Below are 25,326 nucleotides of genomic sequence, written 5' to 3' on the forward strand. Positions count from 1 at the left end.
TGGAGTGACGGCGGTAGTGACTTCAGAGTTCCAGTGCGATGTAGTCACTCTTTCGCCAGGAATTTTGCAGTGTACATTACTGCCCTACTTACAAGCAAGGCCTCAATGTATGGAAATATAGGCATATTAACTTTAACGCTAGTAGTGGTTTTTGGTTCTTGGAAAGGAACGAAGGCATGAAAATGTAGAGAAGATTAACAAAACAGGGTGTATCCTTTGTGTAAGAGAATACCAAACAAATCCTAACTATCCCTAACCCTAACCTTTATTCTAACCCTACCTCTAATCCTATTAGTATTTCATGCTCTCTTACACTAAGGATAACCCAAAACATTCTAACATATGTTATTGAAGCATTTGCAAAATATTTTGCAATAATGTTTGCAAAATAATATATCAAAATTACATTTTGACATCATTTTTAACATATAAAACGACTATTGGCTGATACGATACATTAAAGTTTGACAGGGAGCTTGGCAGTTTGTACCCTCTAAGCACCTTCCCAGAATATACTACAGATTTTCATTCCACAGCCAGTCAACATTAATGAGTAAATTTTCTCAGGAAAATTTTCTAGACATGTGACACCCATGGGCGCAGCGGACATATTGGCATTATGGAATGTGACCCCGAGCACAGCAGATGGTCTACCAATGTATTTGAATAGGAAGAATTCCTCCTTTGATGCAAAATAAGTTACTTGTCACAATTTAATAATGTTATGGTAAGAGTTTCTGCAAATAAATATTTTTTTCCGTTGGCAGATATTTTTGAAATTACGTTTTGATGATATTGTGAAGAAATTAAAATTGCTGGATATTCAGTAAATTTGCCATGTACAAATTTCTATCGATTTCTAAGGTTACACTCACATGGAAACGCATTGGTCACATGTCCAGAAAATTTACCCATTAATGTTGAATGACAGCACTCACTTAATCCTCCTCCCAGTAAGACCATGTATCATTGTGTAATTTAGGATCAGCATTCCCATCACCTGGTGGGTATCTCACAGGTACTGCTGTCTTGTAGTAGTCCTGTAGACGCTCGTATAGCTGCTCCACTATATCTGAACGGAACTCGGACAAGTCGTAGAACTCATTGGGATCCTCTGCTATGTTAAATAACCATAATCGTTTACCTGTTGGATCCGAGGGTTCGGGTGGCGTGATGCCGGAGTCTGGCACAGGGACCCAGTGGCTATTACCTGTTTAGTAGACAAAATAGATGATATGTAAAATGTCAAGGTAAAGATTAACTTCTCTAAGACTAGAAAAATTATATCAGGGTAAAATTAGCATAGGCTATGGAAGATTTTAAATATGGGGGCATCCATATGATGAGGCAGAAATTAATGGGGAACCATGGTACTTGGCTCACACTCCTCCCTCTCCACACACACACACACATTATTGGTGGCCAAGCTCCTGGGTCTCCCCAGTTCTGGAGCCACTGACACTAATTTCAACAAGTGCAGTGGCAAACTTCTTTATTGAAGTAAGACACATTTTGGTCCTCTGATAACCGATTATCTATCTCCCTTATGGATACAATAAGGCCAAACAAAATATGTTTGGTTGCCGAGACCGATCGCAAAAATTGGAAATCTTGGGTTGGGTTTTTTTAGAAGAAGAAACCTTAAATTTGGACAGTATCAAGGACATTTTATATTTGTTATTCACTCATTTGATTTATTTTATGCATATCTGATTAAAAACAAGTAGTATATACATTTAAATTCAGTCCAAAAATGCACAAATTTTTACCATAAAATGATCAAGCATTTGTCAATACAAGCCTTTTCAAAATGTAGGAAAAATTGGAGGAACAGCCCATGAAAAAAAAACGATCATCCTACCGACCCTCCAAAGTTTTGTCTTGGAAGGGCAACCAAACAATTAATTTTTTTGGCCTAACAAAGTGTCCACCTTTTTGTGTAGTCACCTACCAGGGTCTCCAGTTATAAGCTTCCAGTCTCCAACTCTTATAGCAGCTCTAATAGATGTATTGAAGACATTGTTAGCCTTGTAACCTTTATCTATGGAGTTGTCTATCAAACCTGACTTTGGTGGGGGCTGTAGAGGGTCTATATTGTGTAGAATCTCTGTGCGTGGAGATGAACTCCCAGTGCTGAAATGGAAACCAGCAAAATATACTCAACTAATTATGATGAGCTATTGCAGTTAATCATACACGCCAATGGAAGACATGACCTTAATCTCCCACACACAACGTGTGAATTTTGGGTTACCTGAATGGGTGACTCCATTTGAAATCTACACCCCCCTGTGTGGGAGATTAAGGTCATATCTTCCATAGGGGATGTATGGATTTCGAATGGAATACCATGGACTATTCAGAAGCTGCATTGCATTCATTATTTGAGTGACTTTACGGTTAACAGTACAATAAATCTCACAGTAAGCCGTGTTAAAAATAAGAGGGGCCCTCTGGTCAAAAGCCAGTGATTATCACTGCAGGCCCATTAATGGCCCATAAACTGGGCGTCACACTTATCATGCTTTGCGTTTAGTGACGTCCACGTCTCAATTGCATAATATTTGAATAGCTTTTCCTCATTATTTTTATATTTGTATTATTATAAATATAATCATTATTGTTATTATATATCTTGTATTGTACATTTTTGCATGAGATGAAATAAACTATGAAACTATACGCTACAGGCCCCTGCAATTTTGTCACCAAAGTCAGCAAGATACAGACTAAATGCTGACGTCAACATCAATCCATGGTGGAACTCCTCATAATCATATGTGACATAGTCTAGTCCATGGGGGCCCAAAGGAGGCATTTTGAAAATTGAGTTACTGTAATTATTACATTATACATACAATAGGCTATCATTTACTGAAAACACCAAAGGTCTAGCACACTTGGATCTAAAGTTATGAAGTTTTTTGATGTCTATGTTCTTATGTATTTCATTGTTTTTTTACTTCATATTTTTACCTTTATCTCAGTTTCAAATTTGCACCCTTTGGCCCCCATGGACCAGATCGTGCCACATATGATGTCATTTAACCAGGCCTGTATGCTGTGATTTGCTCAGTGCTTTTGATTTGCAAGTCTGTAGTCTTAGAAAGTGTCGCGAAAATGTGGACCAGTTTAACATAAATATCACAATTTTACAATTTGAGTTTGGGCAAATGAAAATTGATGAGATCCCATGGATTTCACATATGATTTGGTCCATGGAGGCCAAAGGCAGCAAATTTGAAATTGATCTACATGTGTAAAGGCAAAAATATGGAGAAAAAATTCAATAAAATACACTATTAGACATCACAAACCATCAGAATTTCAGAACCAAGTATGCTAGACCTTTGGTGTTTTCAGTATATGATAGCCATCAATCATAGCCTAATGTTTGTTTTTAAAGGTAATAATTATAATAACATAATTGTCAAAAATGCCTCCTTTAGCCTGCATGGACCAGATCATGTTGCATAATGTCTAAATATCTTGATGTGTGATAAATATGCGATGTCACATGTTGCTGTAACCATTTTTGATCTGGCTTTGAAATAAAAAAGTATCCCCATATTTTGCATATGAACTCCTCATACTGTCTTCACACATTCAAGTCCCGGGGGAGGTGGGGGCACTAACATACTATTATGTGTTGTCATCCTCAAGCAGCCCCTCAGATTCCCAACCCTAAACACCGACCTTCATTGAGTGAAAAAATTAACACTGATCACTGACCTTGGAGCAAAATACGAACCCTTTTCAATGATCAACTCAAAATATACACACTTTTCACTGATACAATAAAGTAGACCTAATACTCCTGTACCGGCTTTAATAGTTATTGCTTTGTATTTAAAATACCAGTTGGAAAATGGCTTCCGACAAAACATGAAAAACATTACCCTTAATGCCGACTTGTAGGCCTAAGTGGCTAAAAAGACTACCCTTTTTTGCAAAAAGCTTAAAATTGATACCCTATTTTTATCACAGCCCATGTGGGCCGTGCCACAGGCTGAAAACGCTACCCTTTTTGGCATTTTCCTGCACAAGGATGACTTCAAGCTTGATTTGAGTGGCCCCCAGGATTCAAGTACTGCATCCACATTATAAAAAAATATTCCTGTCAATTGCAGAAGGAAGGGAAACCTTACCTAATAGATTTCCATACATCATGCCCATCTAATTTAGTTCCATTCAGACTACCCCCAGCCAGTCCACTAACAATAGTCGGGAACCAATCACTGACATGCATCATGCCATTGTAGGTTGTACCACGTCTCGCATCTGGAAAAGCGCCACCTGTGACAAAGCCTATGCCATGCATACCACCTTCCCACAAGGAGTGTTTCCATCCTCGCAGCGGCCAATTATTACCACCTGCGGATACTTCACCACCATTATCTAGAACAAAAAAAAACAACAGATGGACAAAAAATAGAGGTCAAATTATTATCACTTGCTTATTGCATTCTGTTTTTCTGTTATATTTGACTTTTTGATGAAGAATACAGTACACACCATTTATTTGCACTCACAGAACTAGGCTTGGGCCATTAGTCGTTAATCACGCCTATTTATTGGTTGTCGCGACTACGACTATTGAAAACCAAAAGTCAACTAACGCAACTATTTAATTTTAAATATTCATGTTAAAAGCGCCAGATATATGGTCGAATCCAACGAAAAGTGTACACGGCATGTTCAGAGCCATAACTTAAAAGTATTAATCAATTGGCATTCGTTTTTTGTATTGTGTTTATTCGCTTTGATCATACGCTTGGCGCCATATATAATAAGACCCCTTCTGTGAAAAACTTAGACACAGAGACCCCAAAACATGCTATTTTTACCCATTTTTTCAAAATATTTCTTAAAGTATTATTTAAAACATCTAAATCAGTTATGAAAAGAAGTCATTGGATTGAATCTAAATTGATTTCCTGAAAGGTGTGTATTCAAAGATTGCCTGTTCAATTTTTCACATATTTGTACATAATTATGAATTTTTTGTGATAATTTTTGAGTGGTATTTTTTACATTACCTACGAATACAATTTTTCATAGCACTAGATATATCTTTAAAAATGGAAATCACTAATAAATGCATAATTGATACAAGCCAATACTGAAATGCATTGCATTCGGACATCTTTATTATTGTGTTTAGCTGCCAGAAATTCTAAATGGCACAAAGGTAGGTTTGGTAAAAATATGCATTACCTCCGAATACATGTTAAAAGCTGTGTCATTTCCACAAAGTGAGAGAATAGTAAACAATAGGTGCAGGGTAATACACTCTTTATTTCTACCAAGTTTCAATAGCCTGCGTTTAAATATTTCTGAGATGTCAACAATAAAAGCAAGTATTTGTAGGTAAATTTCGGTAACCGAATGTTACCTACGAATACAGTCAATATGACATCATGACAGTATTGTGAAACACCGCCATTCATGCCAATGCCCATATTGGTACATAACGAAGGCCTGTGTGTTTGCTATCAAATCATATGTCAATGAAAGTTGCGAATTCACCCTGGACCAAATAAAGCACATTAGAAATGTACTTTATCTGTACTTTATGGGTACTTTAACTGTACTTTCTGGGTACTTTAACTGTACTTTCTGGGTAATTAGTACATATAAAGTGTACTTTAAATGTGCTTATTTTTCATATCCTGGAAAAACTGTGTACTTTAAAGGTACTTTAAATGTGACTTTAATTATACTTTATGAATATTTTGATAAATATGGGAAATTTTTTTTGCTTTAACTATACTTTATTTGGACTTAGTTTTTTTCCCAGTGTCAGTGAGTATACTTTAATTGTGCTTATTTTGGACTTTGGAAATTTTGAACATCAGTGTGTACTTTAAATATCCTTTATCAGTACTTTATGTATACTTTACCTGGATTGGTTTCCCCCGGTATTGTCAGCAATGTAAGAGTACTTAAAATGTGCTTTTCAGTGTACTTTAAATGTACTTTATTGTGGACATCATGGATATATGATGTTTACATGTACAAGTCACATGACTACATTCTTCTAGATTTGAAAAATACCAACGGCCATCTTGTGCTAAGGTTGTATAATGCAATGGATGTATAAAACTGTTCATATTTATATAAAATGAGGGACTTAATGGACTTACAAATACAGGCTTGATTACAGGAGATAGTTACTGGTAATGTATGCTTGCATGTGAACATAATTGTGTTACCAATACTTTGATAAGCTCCATAAATGTGGTAAGCTTACTTCAGTATGCTTTAAATGTACTTTTCTAGTCATTGTGCTTTATTTGTACTTTAAAGGTACTTTATCGTCGTTCCAAATGTCGCACATTGGAATGTTGTTTAGAAAGCATATTTAAAGTACAGTGCTTTAAATATGCCTGTTTGGTATAAAGTACAATTAAAGTACAGTACTTTAAATGTGCTTTTTTCAGTATGCTTTAAATGTACTTTTCTGGTCATTGTGCTTTATTTGTACTTTAAAGGTACTTTATCGTCGTTCCAAATGTTGCACATTGGAATGTTGTTTAGAAAGCATATTTAAAGTACAGTGCTTTAAATATGCTTGTTTGGTATAAAGTACAATTAAAGTACAGTACTTTAAATGTGCTTTATTCAGTATGCTTTAAATGTACTTTTCTGGTCATTGTGCTTTATTTGTACTTTAAAGGTACTTTATCGTGTTCCAAATGTCGCACATTGAATGTTGTTTAGAAAGCATATTTAAAGTACAGTGCTTTAAATATGCTTGTTTTGGTCCAGGGCACATACATGCCCACCATGCAAAACTGAATATGGCTTAATTGTTGAAAAATATGTACTGAAATAGATGACGGTCTGCTCATTTGAAAGAAAAATCAGATTCAAAGAAGATTAGAAGGGGATAAATACTTGGATTTGTCAACTGTCATGTGTGCTTCATTTTAAATGTTTACCGACCTTCTGGTTTCTGAGTAATTTGTGTCCAAATTGATTTATTCGAAGGTAACTTTTGGCGTTTTCGCTAAGGTTACCTACGAATACCATGGAAAAACGACTGTTCTCATTGTCTCATGATCTAGACAACACAGTGATGGACCCTGGTATAAAGCTAATTGTAGCTGCCCTCAAACGAAAGGCCACAAGACGTAACTGACTCCAAGATGGACTTCACAAGTCTGCAATAACGGTTTTAAGCGATTTGTGTGCAATTAAGCAAATTAAAGTCACTTTAGTGCCTTTGTTTCTTACTTCAATCCTCTTTCAACCGCTGTGAACCAACATTATTAATACATGATAGGGTCTAAAGTATCAATAAACGCACATAAAGAAAATAATACATTCAAAGTGCTTTATAAAATGAAGTTTTGATTGCGATATCCACCAAAAGTCTAATTCTTACCTACAAATACTGAAATGTTACTTACTGAATACAGCATAATACATGACATGTGTAATGAAGTGTCCCTACCTATGGAAATTAATTGTCAAAACTTTAAGCGGTACCCCAGGACACTATTATTACCCATATACGGATTCATTCAACAATTATTTATTATGTAAAATTGCTGATTAACTACTTGTATATCAAAATGAAGTGGTCAAAATCTGCTAAAAGCATCAACAAATTTTGATCTAAGGTAATAGCATTTATTCATTTCACGTACCATCTGAAAGAGATCTAAAAACTACCATTTTATTAATTCATTACCATAATAGCAAAATTTAAACCTCTAAACTCAATATAGATATTGTTAAATCGCTCATGTTACCTACTGAATACCGGGTTTCTTCACCTTTTCATTGTATAAAGCGTTAGGTGTATGCGATAATTCCTAATATTCTTGAAAACATATATCCTACTCGTTCTAATACAATGTGTAAATGGAATTCATACTCATTTGATAAATATAATACAGAAACTGACCTAAACTTCATTTTCAAAAATAAACTAGCATAAATTGACTAAGATCATATTGATCGCGTTATAAAATTAAAAACAAATATTTTCTGGTTAAGCTAGCATTTTCCTGACACTGTGGTCTACATTACACTAAAAAAGAGTTAATGGGAATATTCCATTTGTTTTAGGTTGATTAGTATTGCGATAGTGAAAGCATCCTAGTGGTATTCGTAGGTAACATTGGGTTTTGATATCACATTTACTATCACACGTCCTGGATTTATTTTTCAAGATTAGTAATGGCACTTTTGGTTCCTATAAGGCCAATATGTCATCAATCAATGGGCAAAAGGAAAAAATTGTGGAGACATTTTTATTTCGGACTTTTATTTTTGGCCCGTGGACACTTTTGGTTGGATTCGACCATATATGCACCAAAACCAACCAAATAATAACATATAAACTGCGAAAAATGTGATAAAAACATTAGTCCATAAATCATTATTAAATTGGTGTTGTAGCATAGAGGTAAACACTAAATTAAACACTTTCAACATGCTTCGAAACACTAAATGATAAACACATATCTTATCATTTGGGTATTTTTTGCATGTTTATGAACTAAACATCTTAGTATTGAAAGTTCAGCACTATAAACAGTGTGTTTAATCTTTTGTAATAAAATTTGTATGCAACTTTGTCCAATTTTATATAATTTGTTAATATCTTATATGCACCTTTGCGTCGCGTAAGTTGTGGATTGTACAGAAATCTTCTCACATTTTTGAAAATTTATGCCACTCTTTTTGACATTTTAAGAAATTGTAGGCACCTGTGTGCATTTTATGCAACTTTCTATGTGTTTTTGTAAGTTCTGATTATTTTTTTTAAACATAATACTGTTTATCAGTACACCAATACTTGATATCAGTACACCAGCTGTGTACTTTCATTGAGATGCAGTTAGGTAAAAACCACAGCAGACGAACATTTCTTCCATCATGCTTTGCGAAAATTCTAGTGATATAGTCACATGACCATTCAGTTGCATTGTAGCCACGATGGCGAACAGACCTCAGCACGGCTAGCTACAAATGACCCACGCTGTAGGCCTATGCACGGTACATGGTACCAATATGTCCCCCATCCTTCCTGCGACCATCTTTACCCACAGTCGGCGCTGAGGTTTGGTGATCACAGATTCAAAATTTTAATGAATTGAATAGACTGTAACTGTAATATATGAATTATCTGTGTTGATTTCAGCATAGACATAGTTGTTTTTGATGTGTTAATAGGGCAAAGATGTTCAAATAAATGAGGGGAAATTTTGATATGGTGACCTGCTTTATATCAAATAATTCATGTACAGTACTCAGTAGTTATGTGTGTGTGTACACGCCGGCCATTCGACTTTGGATAAACAAGATACACATGATTTGTAATGAAACATGTTGGTGCAATTCTTCCTCTGTATTGTGTTTCACAGATGACAAATTTTAAAGAAAATCCCAGTAAATTGATTGAGATTTACGGTATTGGCTGTTTCCATTTCACATTGATATTACCATGATTACTATGATGCATGATTGCATGTATATTCCGTATGTTATTCCAGCTAAACCCCACAGCGTCGATGTCATAATAACACCATCGCACCATCCGTCCATGTGCTTCGAAATTCCATCTCTTCTACTGCTGGCTTGATTCCGCTCACACCGCACAAACCACAGTGAGCAGATCAAACTGACTGCGGAAGAGACCGTCATTGGAAAAACCCGTTATAATATTTAGCTGGTATCCGTGGACTTTTTCTTTGGTCTAATAATGCTTTAATATGATGCTCTTTTACATTGAAAAGCGTTATGGTACCCAGTTTAATATGAGGATCAATAATGTGAAGAAAAAACTAAGTGAGCACGTTACAGTACGAAGTACGCAGCCTCTAAAATATGGGCAACTCGTGCACGTCTTCAATGGTGGGTTCCATGTGGGATCTACGCACATAGGCTGCATGGGAAGGTACGTTTCTCTGCTGTGGGTAAAAACCATCAATGGATTGAAGTTTTCTATTAAAATAAATCCGTTTTAAAAGATTGTAATTATATGAAATTGCAGGCACATGTGTGCATTTTATGCAATTATGCAATTTTACATTCTGATTAACAATAATTTTTTTAAACATAATGTAGTTAATTTGACATAAATGAACCAGGTGTGTACTTTCATTGAGCTGTAGCTAGGTAAAAATAATGACAAGTCAATTAAATGGATTTATATTTTAAATGAAACCTACTGTCTAAATAACTCCAACCAGTTTCTTTTGGCCCATTCCATGTCAACTCCAGGGATGTGCACCGCAGCACCTCTTCAATTTTTTCTTTTTCTGTGTGGTGGTAGATATTGATGAGAAAGTAAAATCCTGAAAATTTGAGCTTCATACTCCATTTCGTTTTCCCATGGAATCAATTTGAAATTTAGAGGGGTCAGCGTAAAAATGTGTCGCAAGCGAAAAGACGATGTTTGGAGGTCCATGAATGTATAAAGGGAACCATTTACAACTTTGAAAAGTATGTATCCTGGGGTACTTATTTGTGTAGAATTCAAATCTGGCATTAGAAAACTTGTAACTCCTTTACTTTAAAAGATATAGGGCCCTCAAAATGCAACTTCGTCCATCCGGGACCAACTTTGGGGGGTCAAAACTCCAAAAGTAAAAATAATTTTATTGTCCATTTTTTTGCTAGTCAGAGCCCTTTGGTAGGACATTACTCTTAACCAATATTGAGCCTATTAGAATATTTTTAGCTGAGATATTACCCATGCAAAACCCCAATTGTACATTTTTTGTACATTTTGACCCCCCTGAAAACCAATGTCAGGCATTTTGATCCACCATCAACTTCAGGTATGTTGAAGATATGTCCTTGGACAACATTTCTGAGAGATATTGGCTTTGGGACTCGATGGCTTCAAGTAAAGGAGTTACAAGTTTTCTGATGCCAGATTTGAATTCTACACAAATAAGTACCCCAGAATACATACTTTTCAAAGTTGTAAATGGTTCCTTTATACATTTATGGACCTCCAACGTTGTCTTCAAGCGCTATGCGATACATTTTTACGCTGACCCCCTAAATTTCAAATTGATGCCACGGAAAACGAAATGGAGTATGAAGCTCAAATTTTCGGAATTTTACTTTCTCATCAATATCTACCACCACACAGAAAAAGAAAAAAATTGAAGAGGTGCTGCGGTGCACATCCCTGGAGTTGACATGGAATGGGTCTTTTCTGATTAACATTGTATAAAACATAATACCATTAATTTGACATATTCGTAAACCAGCTGTGTACTTTCATCAGCTGTATCTAGGCTTAAAAAATGACAATAACATTGAGTCATATGCACTTTCAAAATCTATTATTTTATGTAGCTATTTTAGTTATGGCAGAAAAAAATGATGAGAATGGTGGTCTAACGAGCCATTTGCAATTATTTGCAATATTCTTAATCGTGTGACCAATCAGGTAAAATATTCTTAGAAACAAAAAGTTGTTCTTACGATGATATTACGCCAATATCTGAAAAAAAATCAAGAAGTTTAATTTTGCTTTCTAGTGAATAATTTTGTTATTCAATTTTGAAAGTTCATTTATTTTAAAGTTCAAGATTTAGAATATAACTTGTGGTGTACCCCAGAAGTAAATTCTTGCACCCAGGGCTATTAATATTTATAAATACATCAAGGATATTACAATTTATTCTCTCTGAAACTGAATTTAAACGTAATAAGAAAGGAGAGTTTGGCCAAGAAGGGCTTAGGCCCATTGCTAAATACGGTATGAGCCGCTCACCACCACTTGCTTGATGGATTATAGAACAACCTCCCTGTGGCGACGGCAATACGCCACTGTATATTAAAGGTGCAAATGGTTAAAGGCCTCCAACAAATGATTAAACAATATGTTAAAACAGTACCTGTTGAAAATATCATTATGGTGTCTTCCCACATTCCAAGATTCTTCAATGTCTGTGTAATATTCCCAACGCCTTCATCCATACATGTTACCATGCCAGCATACACACGGCGATTTTTATCATTGATGAACTTATATTGATTGGAATAGAACTCTGGCACCTGTAGTGGACCATGCACTGCTTGATAGGGGAGGTACAGGAACAAAGGCTGTGGAAAATAATTGAAAAACAAAAATTTGTAGGTTATCTTTCACTTCCCTCTTCTTAAATAGACCAATAAAATATTGAATGTTTATAGTGTAACAACATGTGTGGTTCTCGAACCACCCAGCTGGACACAGGTATTCAAACATATTCAGATGTATATATGACCTTTGGTCTCTGGGGTGGAAACTACTAGGGCTAGAGCACAACCAGCTCGGTTCAGAATTGGACCAAGTGCCAGAACCTGGATATCCCTTTTTAAGACTAAAATGTAACGGAGTGCCCCTTTAAAACCAGTTGGTGAGTAAGTTATAGTAAAATTCACTTATGTAGGCTGGACTTCAGATTTCACATCACCAAATAATGTCTCTTGTGGGATTCCGTCCTGATCTGCGGTGTTTTTACATTTCGGTAAAAGTTAACCAACTATAAATCAATATTAACTAGAGCGGTTCTCGACTTGCGCGGTTCTCGACGCAAAGCGTCGGCCACAATGCCTCCACCTTGAGGCATATCATTTTAACCAGTGATGACCTCTGGGTGACCTTGGATGACCCTGGAATGATCTTCCAAAAATTTGACTCTAAATGTTGACTGTACCCACCAAGTTTCATGCCCATACGACAGTTTTTAGTAACTTGACCTCAGATGACCCCAAAATGACCTTCCAAAATTTTGGCTCTAAATGTTGACTGTACTCACCCAGTTTCATGTCCATACGGCAGTTTTGCTAATTTGACCTCAGATGACCCCTGCATGACCTCGGGTGACCTTGACCCACTGTCCATTACAAACTTGTTCTGTCTAGGGTCAAGATGCACCCACCCACCAAGTTTGAGGTGCGACCCCTAGTCTCCGAGAAAATGGTATTTTGCTTGTTACGCATAAATTATGCAAATTAGGTACTTAATTACCATATTTTGTGCTGAAAATCTAATCAGGTCAAGAACCTCTAGCCCTGCTACTCCCCACCAAGTTACGTCACTGTAACCCATACGGATCTCCAGATAATCTGTTCACAAGGTTTTTTTGGCTTGATACGCATCAAATACGCATAAATTATGCAAATTAGGTACTTAATTAGCATATTTTGCACTGAAAATCTAATACGGTCGAGAACATCTGGCCACGCTACTTCCCACCAAGTTACGTCACTGTACCCCATACGGATCTCCAGATAATCTGTTCACAAGGTATTTTGCTTATTACGCATATTACGCATAAATTATGCAAATTAGGTACTTAATTACCATATTTTTGCACGAAAATCTCCTATAATTTGAAGACCCCCAATAACCATCCCTCCACCAACTTGCATCACTGTACGTCTTACCAGTTCTGAGAAATTGCACTGCAAGCTCGGACGGACAGAGAGACAGACAGACAGACAGACAGACAGACAGACGGACAACCAGGAAACATAATACCTCCGGTGGAGGCATAAAGGCATAAAAACCAAAAAAATTGTGCAGATTTTGGGAAAAATTTGTGCCAGGTAATAAATGTAGGCTTGAATCTAAGCATCTGCCAAGATTGGAAAAGATTCTGGGCTTTTATTCAGATTTTTCATGTATTTCTTAAACCGGCTGCTTCTAGGTAAAATCACAAGTGCTTCTATTTTGAAAATTGGGTGAAAAAAGTGTATTGCATTCGTGGTCCGGTAGCTCGAAAATTCAATGGTCACCAATATATTTAATTTAGTTTGTTTACTTGCTTGTATGTTTGTCAGTCAGGAAAACATCACTTTGAAAAAATTGAGTCGCTTCAGTAAGGTAGGTAGAGCCATTTGAATAGAGGCCATTTTGTACACAAAGTATAGGGAAATTTATTACTATTGTGCACCCTCAAGCGAGAGTACGTGTGTGAGCCTATACGGAAGACGCTTTGATTCAGCAAGTTAGACCTGTGCCAAACAAGTTTTGATTAGCATTTGCATATTGACTGATGAGGTGTTTTTGATTGTAATTCATATAATTTATAGCTAAAATTGCAGAAAAAAGCAACATTTACTAGGCTATCAGTGCTAAGGTGAGTTATGGCCCGAAATTGCAGACTTGGAGAAATATCAGTATAGAGGCACTGCACTGTTAGGTCAATGCATGAACAGGTAAGCTTACCTTTTGTTGGTGTGTGTGTGTAGGGTAGGCTAAGCTTAATTATGACAGGCAGCCAAATTGGAGATGGAGAAAACATTGGTATGGTGGCACTGTTATGTAACTGCCTGGATTTGGGGGGGTGGGTGGCTAGGCTAAGCTTATGATTTCACCAACATGATCAAAGACCCATGTAATTCAACACTTGTATAATTCATGCATTTGCCTTTGTGGTCATGTTTTCCCAGCTGCTTCTGTCATATCTGTGTGTCTGTCTTGCTGTCTGTCTGTCATAAGTTTAGCCTGCCTACCCCCCCCCCTTCTACACACACATAAGGTAAGTTTACCTGATCCAAGGCCCGTGTCATGAGCTCCAGCAGCCTTTATGTTTGTTTGTTTGCGTGCATTACCAAATTAACTTCATGTCTCAGACATTATAGGCCTACAGATTGGGATCAACATTGTCAAAATAAATTGATTTTAATTTGTTCCATTACATGTGCTATCTACAGTAGATAGCACATTATTTGAATTTGGCGCCAAGTTGAATTTGGCCCCAAAAATGTCAACTTGTGATCGGTCACTCAAAGTGAAGTTATATAATGTTAATTAGTATTAAAACTCTTAGGAAATTATAAAATCAAACATCTTGAGGTCCGTGAAGATTTCACATCACCAAATAATGTCTCTTGTGGGATTCCGTCCTGATCTGCGGTGTTTTTACATTCGGTAAAAGTTAACCAACTATAAATCAATAAAAAAAACCAAAAAAATTGTGCAGATTTTGGGGAAAATTTGTGCCAGGTAATAAATGTAGGCTTGAATCTAAGCATCTGCCAAGATTGGAAAAGATTCTGGGCTTTTATTCAGATTTTTCATGTATTTCTTAAACCGGCTGCTTCTAGGTAAAATCACAAGTGCTTCTATTTTGAAAATTGGGTGAAAAAAGTGTATTGCATTCGTGGTCCGGTAGCTCGAAAATTCAATGGTCACCAATATATTTAATTTAGTTTGTTTACTTGCTTGTATGTTTGTCAGTCAGGAAAACATCACTTTGAAAAATTGAGTCGCTTCAGTAAGGTAGGTAGAGCCATTTGAATAGAGGCCATTTTGTACACAAAGTATAGGGAAATTTATTACTATTGTGCACCCTCAAGCGAGAGTACGTGTGTGAGCCTATACGGAAGACGTTTTGATTCAGCAAGTTAGACCTGTGCCAAACAAGTTTTGATTAGCATTTGCATATTGACTGATGAGGTGTTTTTTGATTGTAATTCATATAATTTATAGCTAAAATTGCAGAAAAAAGCAACATTTACTAGGCTATCAGTGCTAAGGTGAGTTATGGCCCGAAATTGCAGACTTGGAGAAATATCAGTATAGAGGCACTGCACTGTTAGGTCAATGCATGAACAGGTAAGCTTACCTTTTGTTGGTGTGTGTGTGTAGGGTAGGCTAAGCTTAATTATGACAGGCAGCCAAATTGGAGATGGAGAAAACATTGGTATGGTGGCACTGTTATGTAACTGCCTGGATTTGGGGGGGGTGGCTAGGCTAAGCTTATGATTTCACCAACATGATCAAAGACCCATGTAATTCAACACTTGTATAATTCATGCATTTGCCTTTGTGGTCATGTTTTCCCAGCTGCTTCTGTCATATCTGTGTGTCTGTCTTGCTGTCTGTCTGTCATAAGTTTAGCCTGCCTACCCCCCCCTTCTACCCACCCATAAGGTAAGTTTACCTGATCCAAGGCCCGTGTCATGAGCTCCAGCAGCCTTTATGCTTGTTTGTTTGCGTGCATTACCAAATTAACTTCATGTCTCAGACATTATAGGCCTACAGATTGGGATCAACATTGTCAAAATAAATTGATTTTAATTTGTTCCATTACATGTGCTATCACATTATTTGAATTTGGCGCCAAGTTGAATTTGGCCCCAAAAATGTCAACTTGTGATCGGTCACTCAAAGTGAAGTTATATAATGTTAATTAGTATTAAAACTCTTAGGAAATTATAAAATCAAACATCTTGAGGTCCGTGAAGATTTCACATCACCAAATAATGTCTCTTGTGGGATTCCGTCCTGATCTGCGGTGTTTTTACATTTCGGTAAAAGTTAACCAACTATAAATCAATATTAAAAACCAAAAAAATTGTGCAGATTTTGGGAAAAATTTGTGCCAGGTAATAAATGTAGGCTTGAATCTAAGCATCTGCCAAGATTGGAAAAGATTCTGGGCTTTTATTCAGATTTTTCATGTATTTCTTAAACCGGCTGCTTCTAGGTAAAATCACAAGTGCTTCTATTTTGAAAATTGGGTGAAAAAAAAGTGTATTGCATTCGTGGTCCGGTAGCTCGAAAATTCAATGGTCACCAATATATTTAATTTAGTTTGTTTACTTGCTTGTATGTTTGTCAGTCAGGAAAACATCACTTTGAAAAAATTGAGTCGCTTCAGTAAGGTAGGTAGAGCCATTTGAATAGAGGCCATTTTGTACACAAAGTATAGGGAAATTTATTACTATTGTGCACCCTTCAGGGTAATTTGATAGGTAGTACAGATATCTTCTCCATGGTATACTGAGGAAAATTGTCCACATGACAAGTTCTTATGAGTTCTTTGGTCCTGGACCAACTTCACTGGCTTGCTGATTTTTCAGGCTTTTTACTAATTTGCACTTCAGGTAACTAAAAATTATATAACATTTTAACATTGTTTGTGTAATATTTTGGGCCACTTGTTAAATATTCTATCTAAGAAATGTAATTCAGCTTTCCATTGTTAAATTAGGGATTCAATCATGTTTCACCGTTGTTCATCACCGATTAACAACGATGCGTCCGGCGCGTCTGCATGGTTTACTTTCGCTCTGGCAGCTAAAGCTGCCCTCGCGAAGTAAACCACGCAGACGACGCGGTGAACAATTGGTGATGAACAACGCTGAAACGTGATTGAATCCCTTTCAACAACGAAAAGAAGCTAACGGTCGTATAATTTACGATAATATTTCACAAAGAATGTCAGTTATTCATTGCCACTCAGCCTTACAAAAACTTCAATGATTTCTCTGTTGATATCAGCAATAAAACTATAAACAGCAATGTTTAGCCGCTACCTGAAAAATACTGAATTCAACTTGTAAGCTTGCATACGCACAAAGGTTCCAGGCATGACAAATTTTACGCGCTCTCGTGTAACGCGTAGTCTCGCTCGCGTTCACGTATACGCTTCAGTAAAAGTGTGGATTCATCATGGATTAACAACGGTTGGCTCCTGCACAAAGGTATAGGAAGAGTTGTTAAATATTTGATCTAAGAAATGTAATTCACTATCTCACACAGTGACACATAATGCTTTGTTTAGGTGGAAGGATAATGGAAAAGTTTTAATTGCATTATGTTCCTTTAGGAGAACATGTACATGGTCGTGTGTCTTGAGCTCGCCACCAAAAAAAGGTGGCGATGTTACATTTTGCCAAAGTCGACTCAAAACAAATGATAATATCTCTGTCAAGCAAGAAGTTATTGTCATGCTTGTGGTCTCATTTTATTGCTAAATAAAATGCACTTTCAACCCTGTAAAAAGAAATACTTGAACTTTTTTAATACTGACACTGTGCTTCATAGAATTCAGAATGGGCAGGGTGGCGGTGGTGGGGGATGTGGTGGTGGGGGATGTGGTACACACAAACTCTATGGGTTTGGTATTTTTAGTGCGTAATCTGCTTCTGTAAAGGCTGTAAATTGGATTTGGACTCTATTTAGCATCTAAAAGACTAATGGCCTTAGAGCTAAACAATTCTACTAATTGTTTTTAATCATTTATGATTGGTTTAGTCTAGAAAATACAAACTTTTCCATACAAAACTACCTGTTGTCATATTAAACACTGTAGTAAGTAATGCAGATGTCTTCAAAATCTAAAAGTTACTGTAAAATTTTAATTACTTATCCTATCATAGTCAAAGTATAGATTTTCTGAAGGGAAATTTGACGAGGAATCTAAATATGGACATATTTTTTCTGGGTTAGGGGGAAATGTTTAGGTTCAAAATATGTTGAATTGTAAAAAAATCTAACATACTTTGGGACACCCTATATTCCGAGATTACCAAACAGCTGTGATTTTGGTTTCTTCCAAAGTCAGTTGGCTCTCCATATCCTATAACCAAATGAATGTTGTTTACTTCCAGTTTATTACTGTAAGTTGGTAATAAGCAATGCATTGAGTGGCCCATTTTTTATCAAAATCTTTTTTATTCCACCCTGTATAACTTGCAGGTCACCCTGTATAATGAGTTGAAATGTATATATTTGAATTGCTTATGCCTTCAGCTTTTCAAAAATGTATACTTTTGCTAGTTTAGGGTTGATGATTGTGGAGATAATCTAATTAGAAACTCGGTTGGTGTAAAAATTCATAATATTTGTCATGTAACGCTAAGGGTGGCGAGTTCAGGACACACGGCCACATGTAAACATATCATGCATGCAGATGATATCAAGGAAAGTTTTAAAGAATATATCATTATTATCAAAAGGTAATTTCAAACACTCACTGTATTTTGATCATGTTTTTCCAAGATAGCTTGTACCCTCTGTGTCAGCACATATGTATTGAATGTTAAATTGTACCCATATACAACATCATTATTCTCTCTCAGGTCATAGCCATTCCATTTCTTACAATTTGGTTTCATGTCTATACCACAACCTCCATGTCTATGTGTGTAATAATCATGGCTTCCTGTGAGATGACCTATATAATTATTATAATGGAAATAGAAAACACAACTGATATTTTGTAAAAAGAGAGAAAAATTGTACAAAATCACAAAAATTGAACTTCTCAGAGTAACTTTTGAGTGCATTTTTGTCTCAAATGAACAATTTTCTATGAATGTTATTCAAAACCTTGTTTTCAAGAACTGAATACTGACTTCATAATTTAATCTGTTTTTGGTAAAAAAATTAAAAAGGCGACAATGACTTCTGTTTTTTATTTTGCTCATTTTGGTTTAATGTTGAAGAAAACAAAGCACCAGAAACCCTTAGCATCCATTTTCCAAGTCATGGTGGATAGTTCATCATCAATCATCAGAGTTTCCCAGATTCAAAGTCTCTAAGTCCGGGCTCTAAGTACAAGTACAGCTTTGTTGACTTACCAAAAAACGTATCAAATCCCCTTTGTGTTGGCCAGCAGGCTTTCTTGTACATTCCAATATGCCATTTGCCAACAGCATGAGTTGCATATCCAGCATCTTTAAGAGCCTGAGCTATTGTCTTGTCTTCTAATGGTAGGCAGTTGGGTTGAGGTGGCCAGATGATGCTATGCTGTAAACCTGTGTGAATCTGTGATGTAAATGAATTCAGAAATCGGAACAAGTCTCAAAATAAGCAAATCTGGACCAGGAGCCCTACATTTGGAAAAAAGCAGCTGGTCCTGAGATTATCTAGTGAACCAGGAGCCATTTTTAAAGAGCTAAGAGTCATTTAAATTTCAATTGTACACATTAAAATACAAAACTTGCTTTAACTACCGTACCAGGCTCTATTTCAAAAAATATATAGAGCCTGGTTCATAGGATTTTAGTGTGGACCAGGAGCCAAATATTATGACCATTGGGTGCCTGGTTATTTTGAAGCTTGAATCGAAATCTACAAAATCAATCATAGGCAGCCCTAATTTTTCACTGAGAAGAAATCAAATCAGTATCTTCCTTTTTTTAGCCTGATAAACACCCTTGGTGCAAAATAAGGTAAAATTGCCCAACTCCAGACCAGTATGTACAAAAAATCACCTTCATTTGTTGACAAATTTAACAATTTTCCATGTAAATTGTCCAAACAAAAACCAGCCCAAAGTCTGCTCCCCTTTAAATGTAATGCTTCCATTGCTGCTGAAAATAATGCCATTCTTCTGGAAAACCTCTTCTGGAAAGAAAACTTTCCTTTACAGATCTTCAGTTGCTTGGAACAAGCTTCCTCCCAATTTTCGTATCAATTTTAATTCAATGAGTTTGGGTGGATTCAAAAATGCAATTGGTCTGTAAGTTTTGTATAATAATTTGAGCTCAACATCGCTGCATTTTGTTTTGTATCATGTTTGGTTCTTTCATTTTGTATAATATATATTTCTTATTTTGTTATTATCATGTTCATGTATTATCATCTATTATGTATATAATTTTAATCAGGTCTTCCAGGGAGACCAGTACATTTGTATTGATGGAATTTGCTGAATAAATAACGAATAAATAAATAAAATAAAAATTTCATCATCCATCTCCTGTTGAGTCCAGAACCCAACATGTTTCCTTTTGTGAAAGGACATTTCCTGTCTATGTCCCAAAAACCACCTGCCTGTGCACACAATGTGCAGAACTGATGCAACATTTCCGAAACTCCAGTGAAAACAATTTCATGCATGCTATACTATATTAGCCTATTAAATCAAATCAAATTTATTTGTTTCCTTCTCATAGAATGCAATGAATCAATTATAACACATACTATGGTACCGTACTAAAAACATGTACCCTACACCAACAAGGAAAAACCCATCAACTATATTACGGGTTGTAGCGATGCAGGCGTCGATATTGTCGGTGTGCAAGAACACCGTCTTATTACATCATCCCCCACCGACGAGTTATGGTCAGACAACAAGAACTGGGTACTTATTTACAGTTCTGCCACAGACCAGAGGCAGGGAGGTGTTGGACTTCTAATGTCAAGGCACATCCATAGGTGTCTTCAGAGCGTGCAGACCATTAGTCAAAGAATACTAACAGCTTCATTTAATGGGAACCCCAGCTTACAGTTACAATTATTTATGCTCCAACTGAATCAGCAACCTCAGGAGAAAAGGACAGTTTCTATAATCCACTAGAAGACCATCTTGAAAAGGTGAAGAGGCACAACATCCACCTCGTCATTGGTGATTTCAATGCCAGAATTGGCCAAGATAGCCATGTATCTCATCCAGCTGTGGTTGGTCCTCATTGTTTTTACGACACAACAAATGACAATGGAGAGAGACTAGTGAATTTATGCCAGGAATTCAAGCTCGTCCTTCACAATCAAGATTTCCCCAACCCAAAAGTCGTCTCTGGACATGGATGCACCCAACGGGCTCAAAACACCAACTGGACCACATCCTTGTCAACAGCAAGTGGGTTAATTCCCTGCGCACTTGCAGAGCTTATAACTCTGTAGAGCTGGATTCAGACCATCGAATACTCAGCATACGACTGCACACCAGTCTCCGAACCACCAAAGGTAAACCTTGTAAGAGGCCTAGTACAACTGGAAGAAGCTGCTTCATGCTCCTACTAAGAACCGCTTCCAGATTGAACTTTCAAACAGATTCCAGGTCCTCCAGTGTGACGACAACGACCAGTCACCAATTTCTGAGAGGTATGAAATGTTTGAGAAAGTAGTCGAAGAAGTCACGGAAGAGGTTGTTGGAAAATGTAGCCCTTGTGGAATGCCAAGCTGGGTGACAGACAAGACCCTCAAGTTAAGATCAGAAAGAGATGCAGCCAAGAAGACATATCTACTTGTTAGAACTCACCATGCCAGAGAAGTGTGGAGAAAGCTCAACACCCAGCTCAACAAGTCATATAGGGCCGATGAACTTGCCTCTATACACAGGCAGATGGAAGACCTGCAAGTAGCAAATGAAAATGGCAATTACAACACCACATGGAAAATGATCCATGACATCTCGGGGAAGAAGAAGAGATCAAATCCCAAAGTGAAGAAGAGAGATGGGTCAATCCCCTCAAGCGACAAAGAACTACTTGCTGAGTGGAAGGACTACTTCTGTGCCCTGCTGAACAATGACAATGGACCACCAACATCTGATCTCCCACCACCCGCCGACCAGGACTTGCCTATTTGTGCTGATCAGACCTACTCTGGAAGAGACAAGAAAAGCCATTCAAGCAATGAAAACAAACAAAGCTGCTGGACTGGACTGTGCGATTACCGCTGAGGCACTCCAGGGTGGTGGTGAAGCTATGGTAGACATCATCCATAAATTCTGCGTAGAAGTTTTCACAAAGCTTACGCCACCAGAACAGTGGATTACCAATGTTATTGTTCCCCTTCCAAAGAAAGGAGACCTCAGCCTCATGAACAACTATAGAGGAATCACACTGATGTCAGTTGCAGCTAAGGTGTACAATAGGATCCTACTGAATAGAATCAGGGACCATGTTGATCCTGTAATAAGAAGTAACCAGGCCGGATTTAGACCAGGCAGAAGCTGTGCACAGCAAACGATATCCTCCGTAGAATCATGGAGGCTTTCCATAGTTACCAACTTCCACTAACTATAACATTCATTGACTTCAAGAAAGCCTTTGATTCAATCAACAGGAAGATGATGTTTTCTGTTTTGCGGCACTATGGTATCCCTGAGAGCATCGTAAAGGCAATACGTGTACTGTATACTAATTCGCAAAGTGCCGTATTGGTAGATGGCAACATCTCGGATCCCTTCCTAGTCACTACTGGAGTATTGCAGGGGGATGTTCTGGCCCCATTCCTATTCATTGTTCTCATCGATTATTTGATGACGATGGCTACCGAGGGGAATAACAGCGGTGTTGAAACACATCCGCGTCGCTCCAGGCGTTATCCTGCCAAGGTTTTGAACGACTTGGATTTCGCTGATGATATTGCCTTGCTTGAATCTTCCATCCAGCGGGCACAGGCACAGCTGACCAGAACAGCGGCTGCAGCAGAAAGCCTGGGTCTCATCATCAGTGTTCCCAAAACTGAGTACATGACCATCAACTGCAATCCTCAGCCACCACTCCAAGTATACGGAGAACCCATCAAGTATGTCACTGATTTTAAATATCTTGGTTCCATGATGGGCTCTAGCACCAGTGACCTCTCCCGACGGAAGGCGCTTGCTTGGTATGCATTTTGGAAACTGGAGCATCTGTGGAGAAGACCAACAATCACTGTTGCAACAAAAGTCAAGCTGTTTAAGGGGGTACTACACCCCTGGCCAATTTTGTGCATATTTTTGCATTTTTCTCAAAAATTATAACGCATTGGTGACAAGTAAGATATTTATATTATAGGGGCAAGGACTACAACTACTGCACTGAAAATTCCGCAACTCAAGGCAAGTAGTTATTGATTTATTGATCAAATACTGATTTTCCCTCATTTTTGACTGTAACTCCACAACTGCTGTCTGTGCTGAAATAAATTTACCAGTGCAGTAGTTGTAGTCCTTGCCCCTATAATTTACATATATTACTTGTCACCAATGCGCTATAATTTTTAAGAAAAATGCAAAAATAGGCACAAAATTGAGCAAGGGAGTAGTACCCCCTTAACACCACTTGTGTTACAGTATTGCTCTATGGCTGTGAGTCCTGGGTGATATCTACTGATATGGAAAATAAGATCAACGCTTTTGGTACATCATGTTACAGGATAATGCTGAACATCAAGCGCACCGACCATGTTAGTAATGAAAGGGTCTATGCCATCACCAACACTGTGCCTCTTATCAACTCTGTCAGATCACGACAACTACGATTCCTGGGACATATCCTGAGGATGCAGGAAGATGAACCATGCAGAAGATATGCTCTCTACACCCCATTACATGGTAAAAGAAGACCTGGAAGGCAAAGAACATCCTACTTGTCTTATGTGCAAAAACTGTTGGGGGATTTCGACAACTTTCTACTGCCAGATGCCATTGCCACTTTGGCTTCAGATCGTAGTACATGGAGAAACTTTGTAGTCGCCTACTTCGCAGCCGAATGAAATGAAAAAAAAAATGAACTAAAAACATGTGTCAGTCCATGATGAGACCAAGCAATAAAGCAGTGATAAATCAAGATAAGAAACTTTAAAGGCTTAATGTACGATTTCCTTCAAATTTTAAATTTGTCATTATATACTCAAAATGCTGAAATAATACTAGTAATGATCGGGAATGGTTTCTGTCCATTTTGAGCTAAAATAACGAGGTAACGTGAAAGAAACACTGCTTGTTATTTTGGCCTTTTAACACACAGTTCTATGGGCGGACATAAAGTCATAATTTCTTGAATTATGACTTTATGTCGAACTTTGCTCTGTTTACTTACAAACACAACAAATTTGGCTGATTCCATTTAGGTGCAAGTTGTGACATGTGTAAACATTACAAATATGCCAAAAAATCAGGTTTGAAAAAATTAACCAAATTCATATTATAAGATCGCACCTATGACTTTAATATGGTACGGTTCTGTATTAATTGTTCAAAACATTAAGAATGAGCTAGCCAAATTGCTCTAGCTCTAGGTCCATCGATCACAAAGGGTGATCGCATCAAAAATGTTGCTAAAATTGCACTTCAACAACATTTTAGACTGTTCAAAATAGGCAAACTTTACTCAAACGATACAGTTGACTCATCAAAATAACTTTCATCCAAATTTCAACATGAACAGAATAAATAACATCCGTTACAAAAAATGTCAACACTGTCCGACCGAAAAACGACAGCAACATACATGTACTCTAGCATAGAAAGCGTAACTATTGTGTGCAAATTCGAAGCTTTCTCATTGTTCTCGAGTAAGTTGAGCAGTTGAGACAAGACAACAAACTTCGAGTTTCAATTAGTCCCATAAATTACCTGATACCTTCCACTCATAAGTTGACTTCTGGTTGGTGTACAAATAGGTTGCACATAATAATTCTCTAATCGAACACCTTCTCCAGACAGTTTATCAATATTAGGTGTCTTGATTTCTGAGCCGTGATATCCCACATCGTTGTACCCGTAATCGTCGGCTAAAATGAAGATAACGTGAGGTGGTTTGCTGGAGCATCTAGTAACCAAATAAAATGATAAAATTATGCACAGGTTCTTCATCATGAAGTGTAGACTACTCGGATAAAGATAACGCAGCTTTTTGATGGCCTATATACGGTAAAAGTATAAAATAAAAAGGCACTATAAGTGACGTCCTATTTCCTGATTTTGATTTATTGTGATTAGAACTGCTAAAGAGAGCCTGTATACCGAGTGTTTCCTTGAGAAGTCCAGTCAAATTTTTCAAATACCTGTTTTGAATCAATAAAGTATATTTTTCTGATCATTATTCTTCATAAGACTATAA

The 25,326-nt window shown here is 37.1% G+C and overlaps 1 protein-coding gene across 1 annotated transcript; it reads right to left on the reverse strand.

Annotated features, from left to right (window-relative positions):
• Window positions 1–78: 78 nt before the first annotated feature.
• LOC140156904 (arylsulfatase B-like) lies at window positions 79–25,182 on the reverse strand. The gene is made up of 7 exons (XM_072179938.1): window positions 24,840–25,182; window positions 19,342–19,528; window positions 18,736–18,935; window positions 11,874–12,081; window positions 4,149–4,398; window positions 1,952–2,133; window positions 79–1,210 (listed from the first exon to the last, which is right to left on the reverse strand). Exons 1-7 carry the CDS (start codon window positions 25,080–25,082, stop codon window positions 939–941), a joined length of 1,542 nt encoding a protein of 513 aa, XP_072036039.1. The 5' UTR covers window positions 25,083–25,182; the 3' UTR covers window positions 79–938.
• Between the last annotated feature and the right edge of the window lie 144 nt (window positions 25,183–25,326).

The sequence above is a fragment of the Amphiura filiformis genome, chromosome 7 (genome assembly GCF_039555335.1).
Source record: "Amphiura filiformis chromosome 7, Afil_fr2py, whole genome shotgun sequence".
NCBI classification, from domain to species: domain Eukaryota; kingdom Metazoa; phylum Echinodermata; class Ophiuroidea; order Amphilepidida; family Amphiuridae; genus Amphiura; species Amphiura filiformis.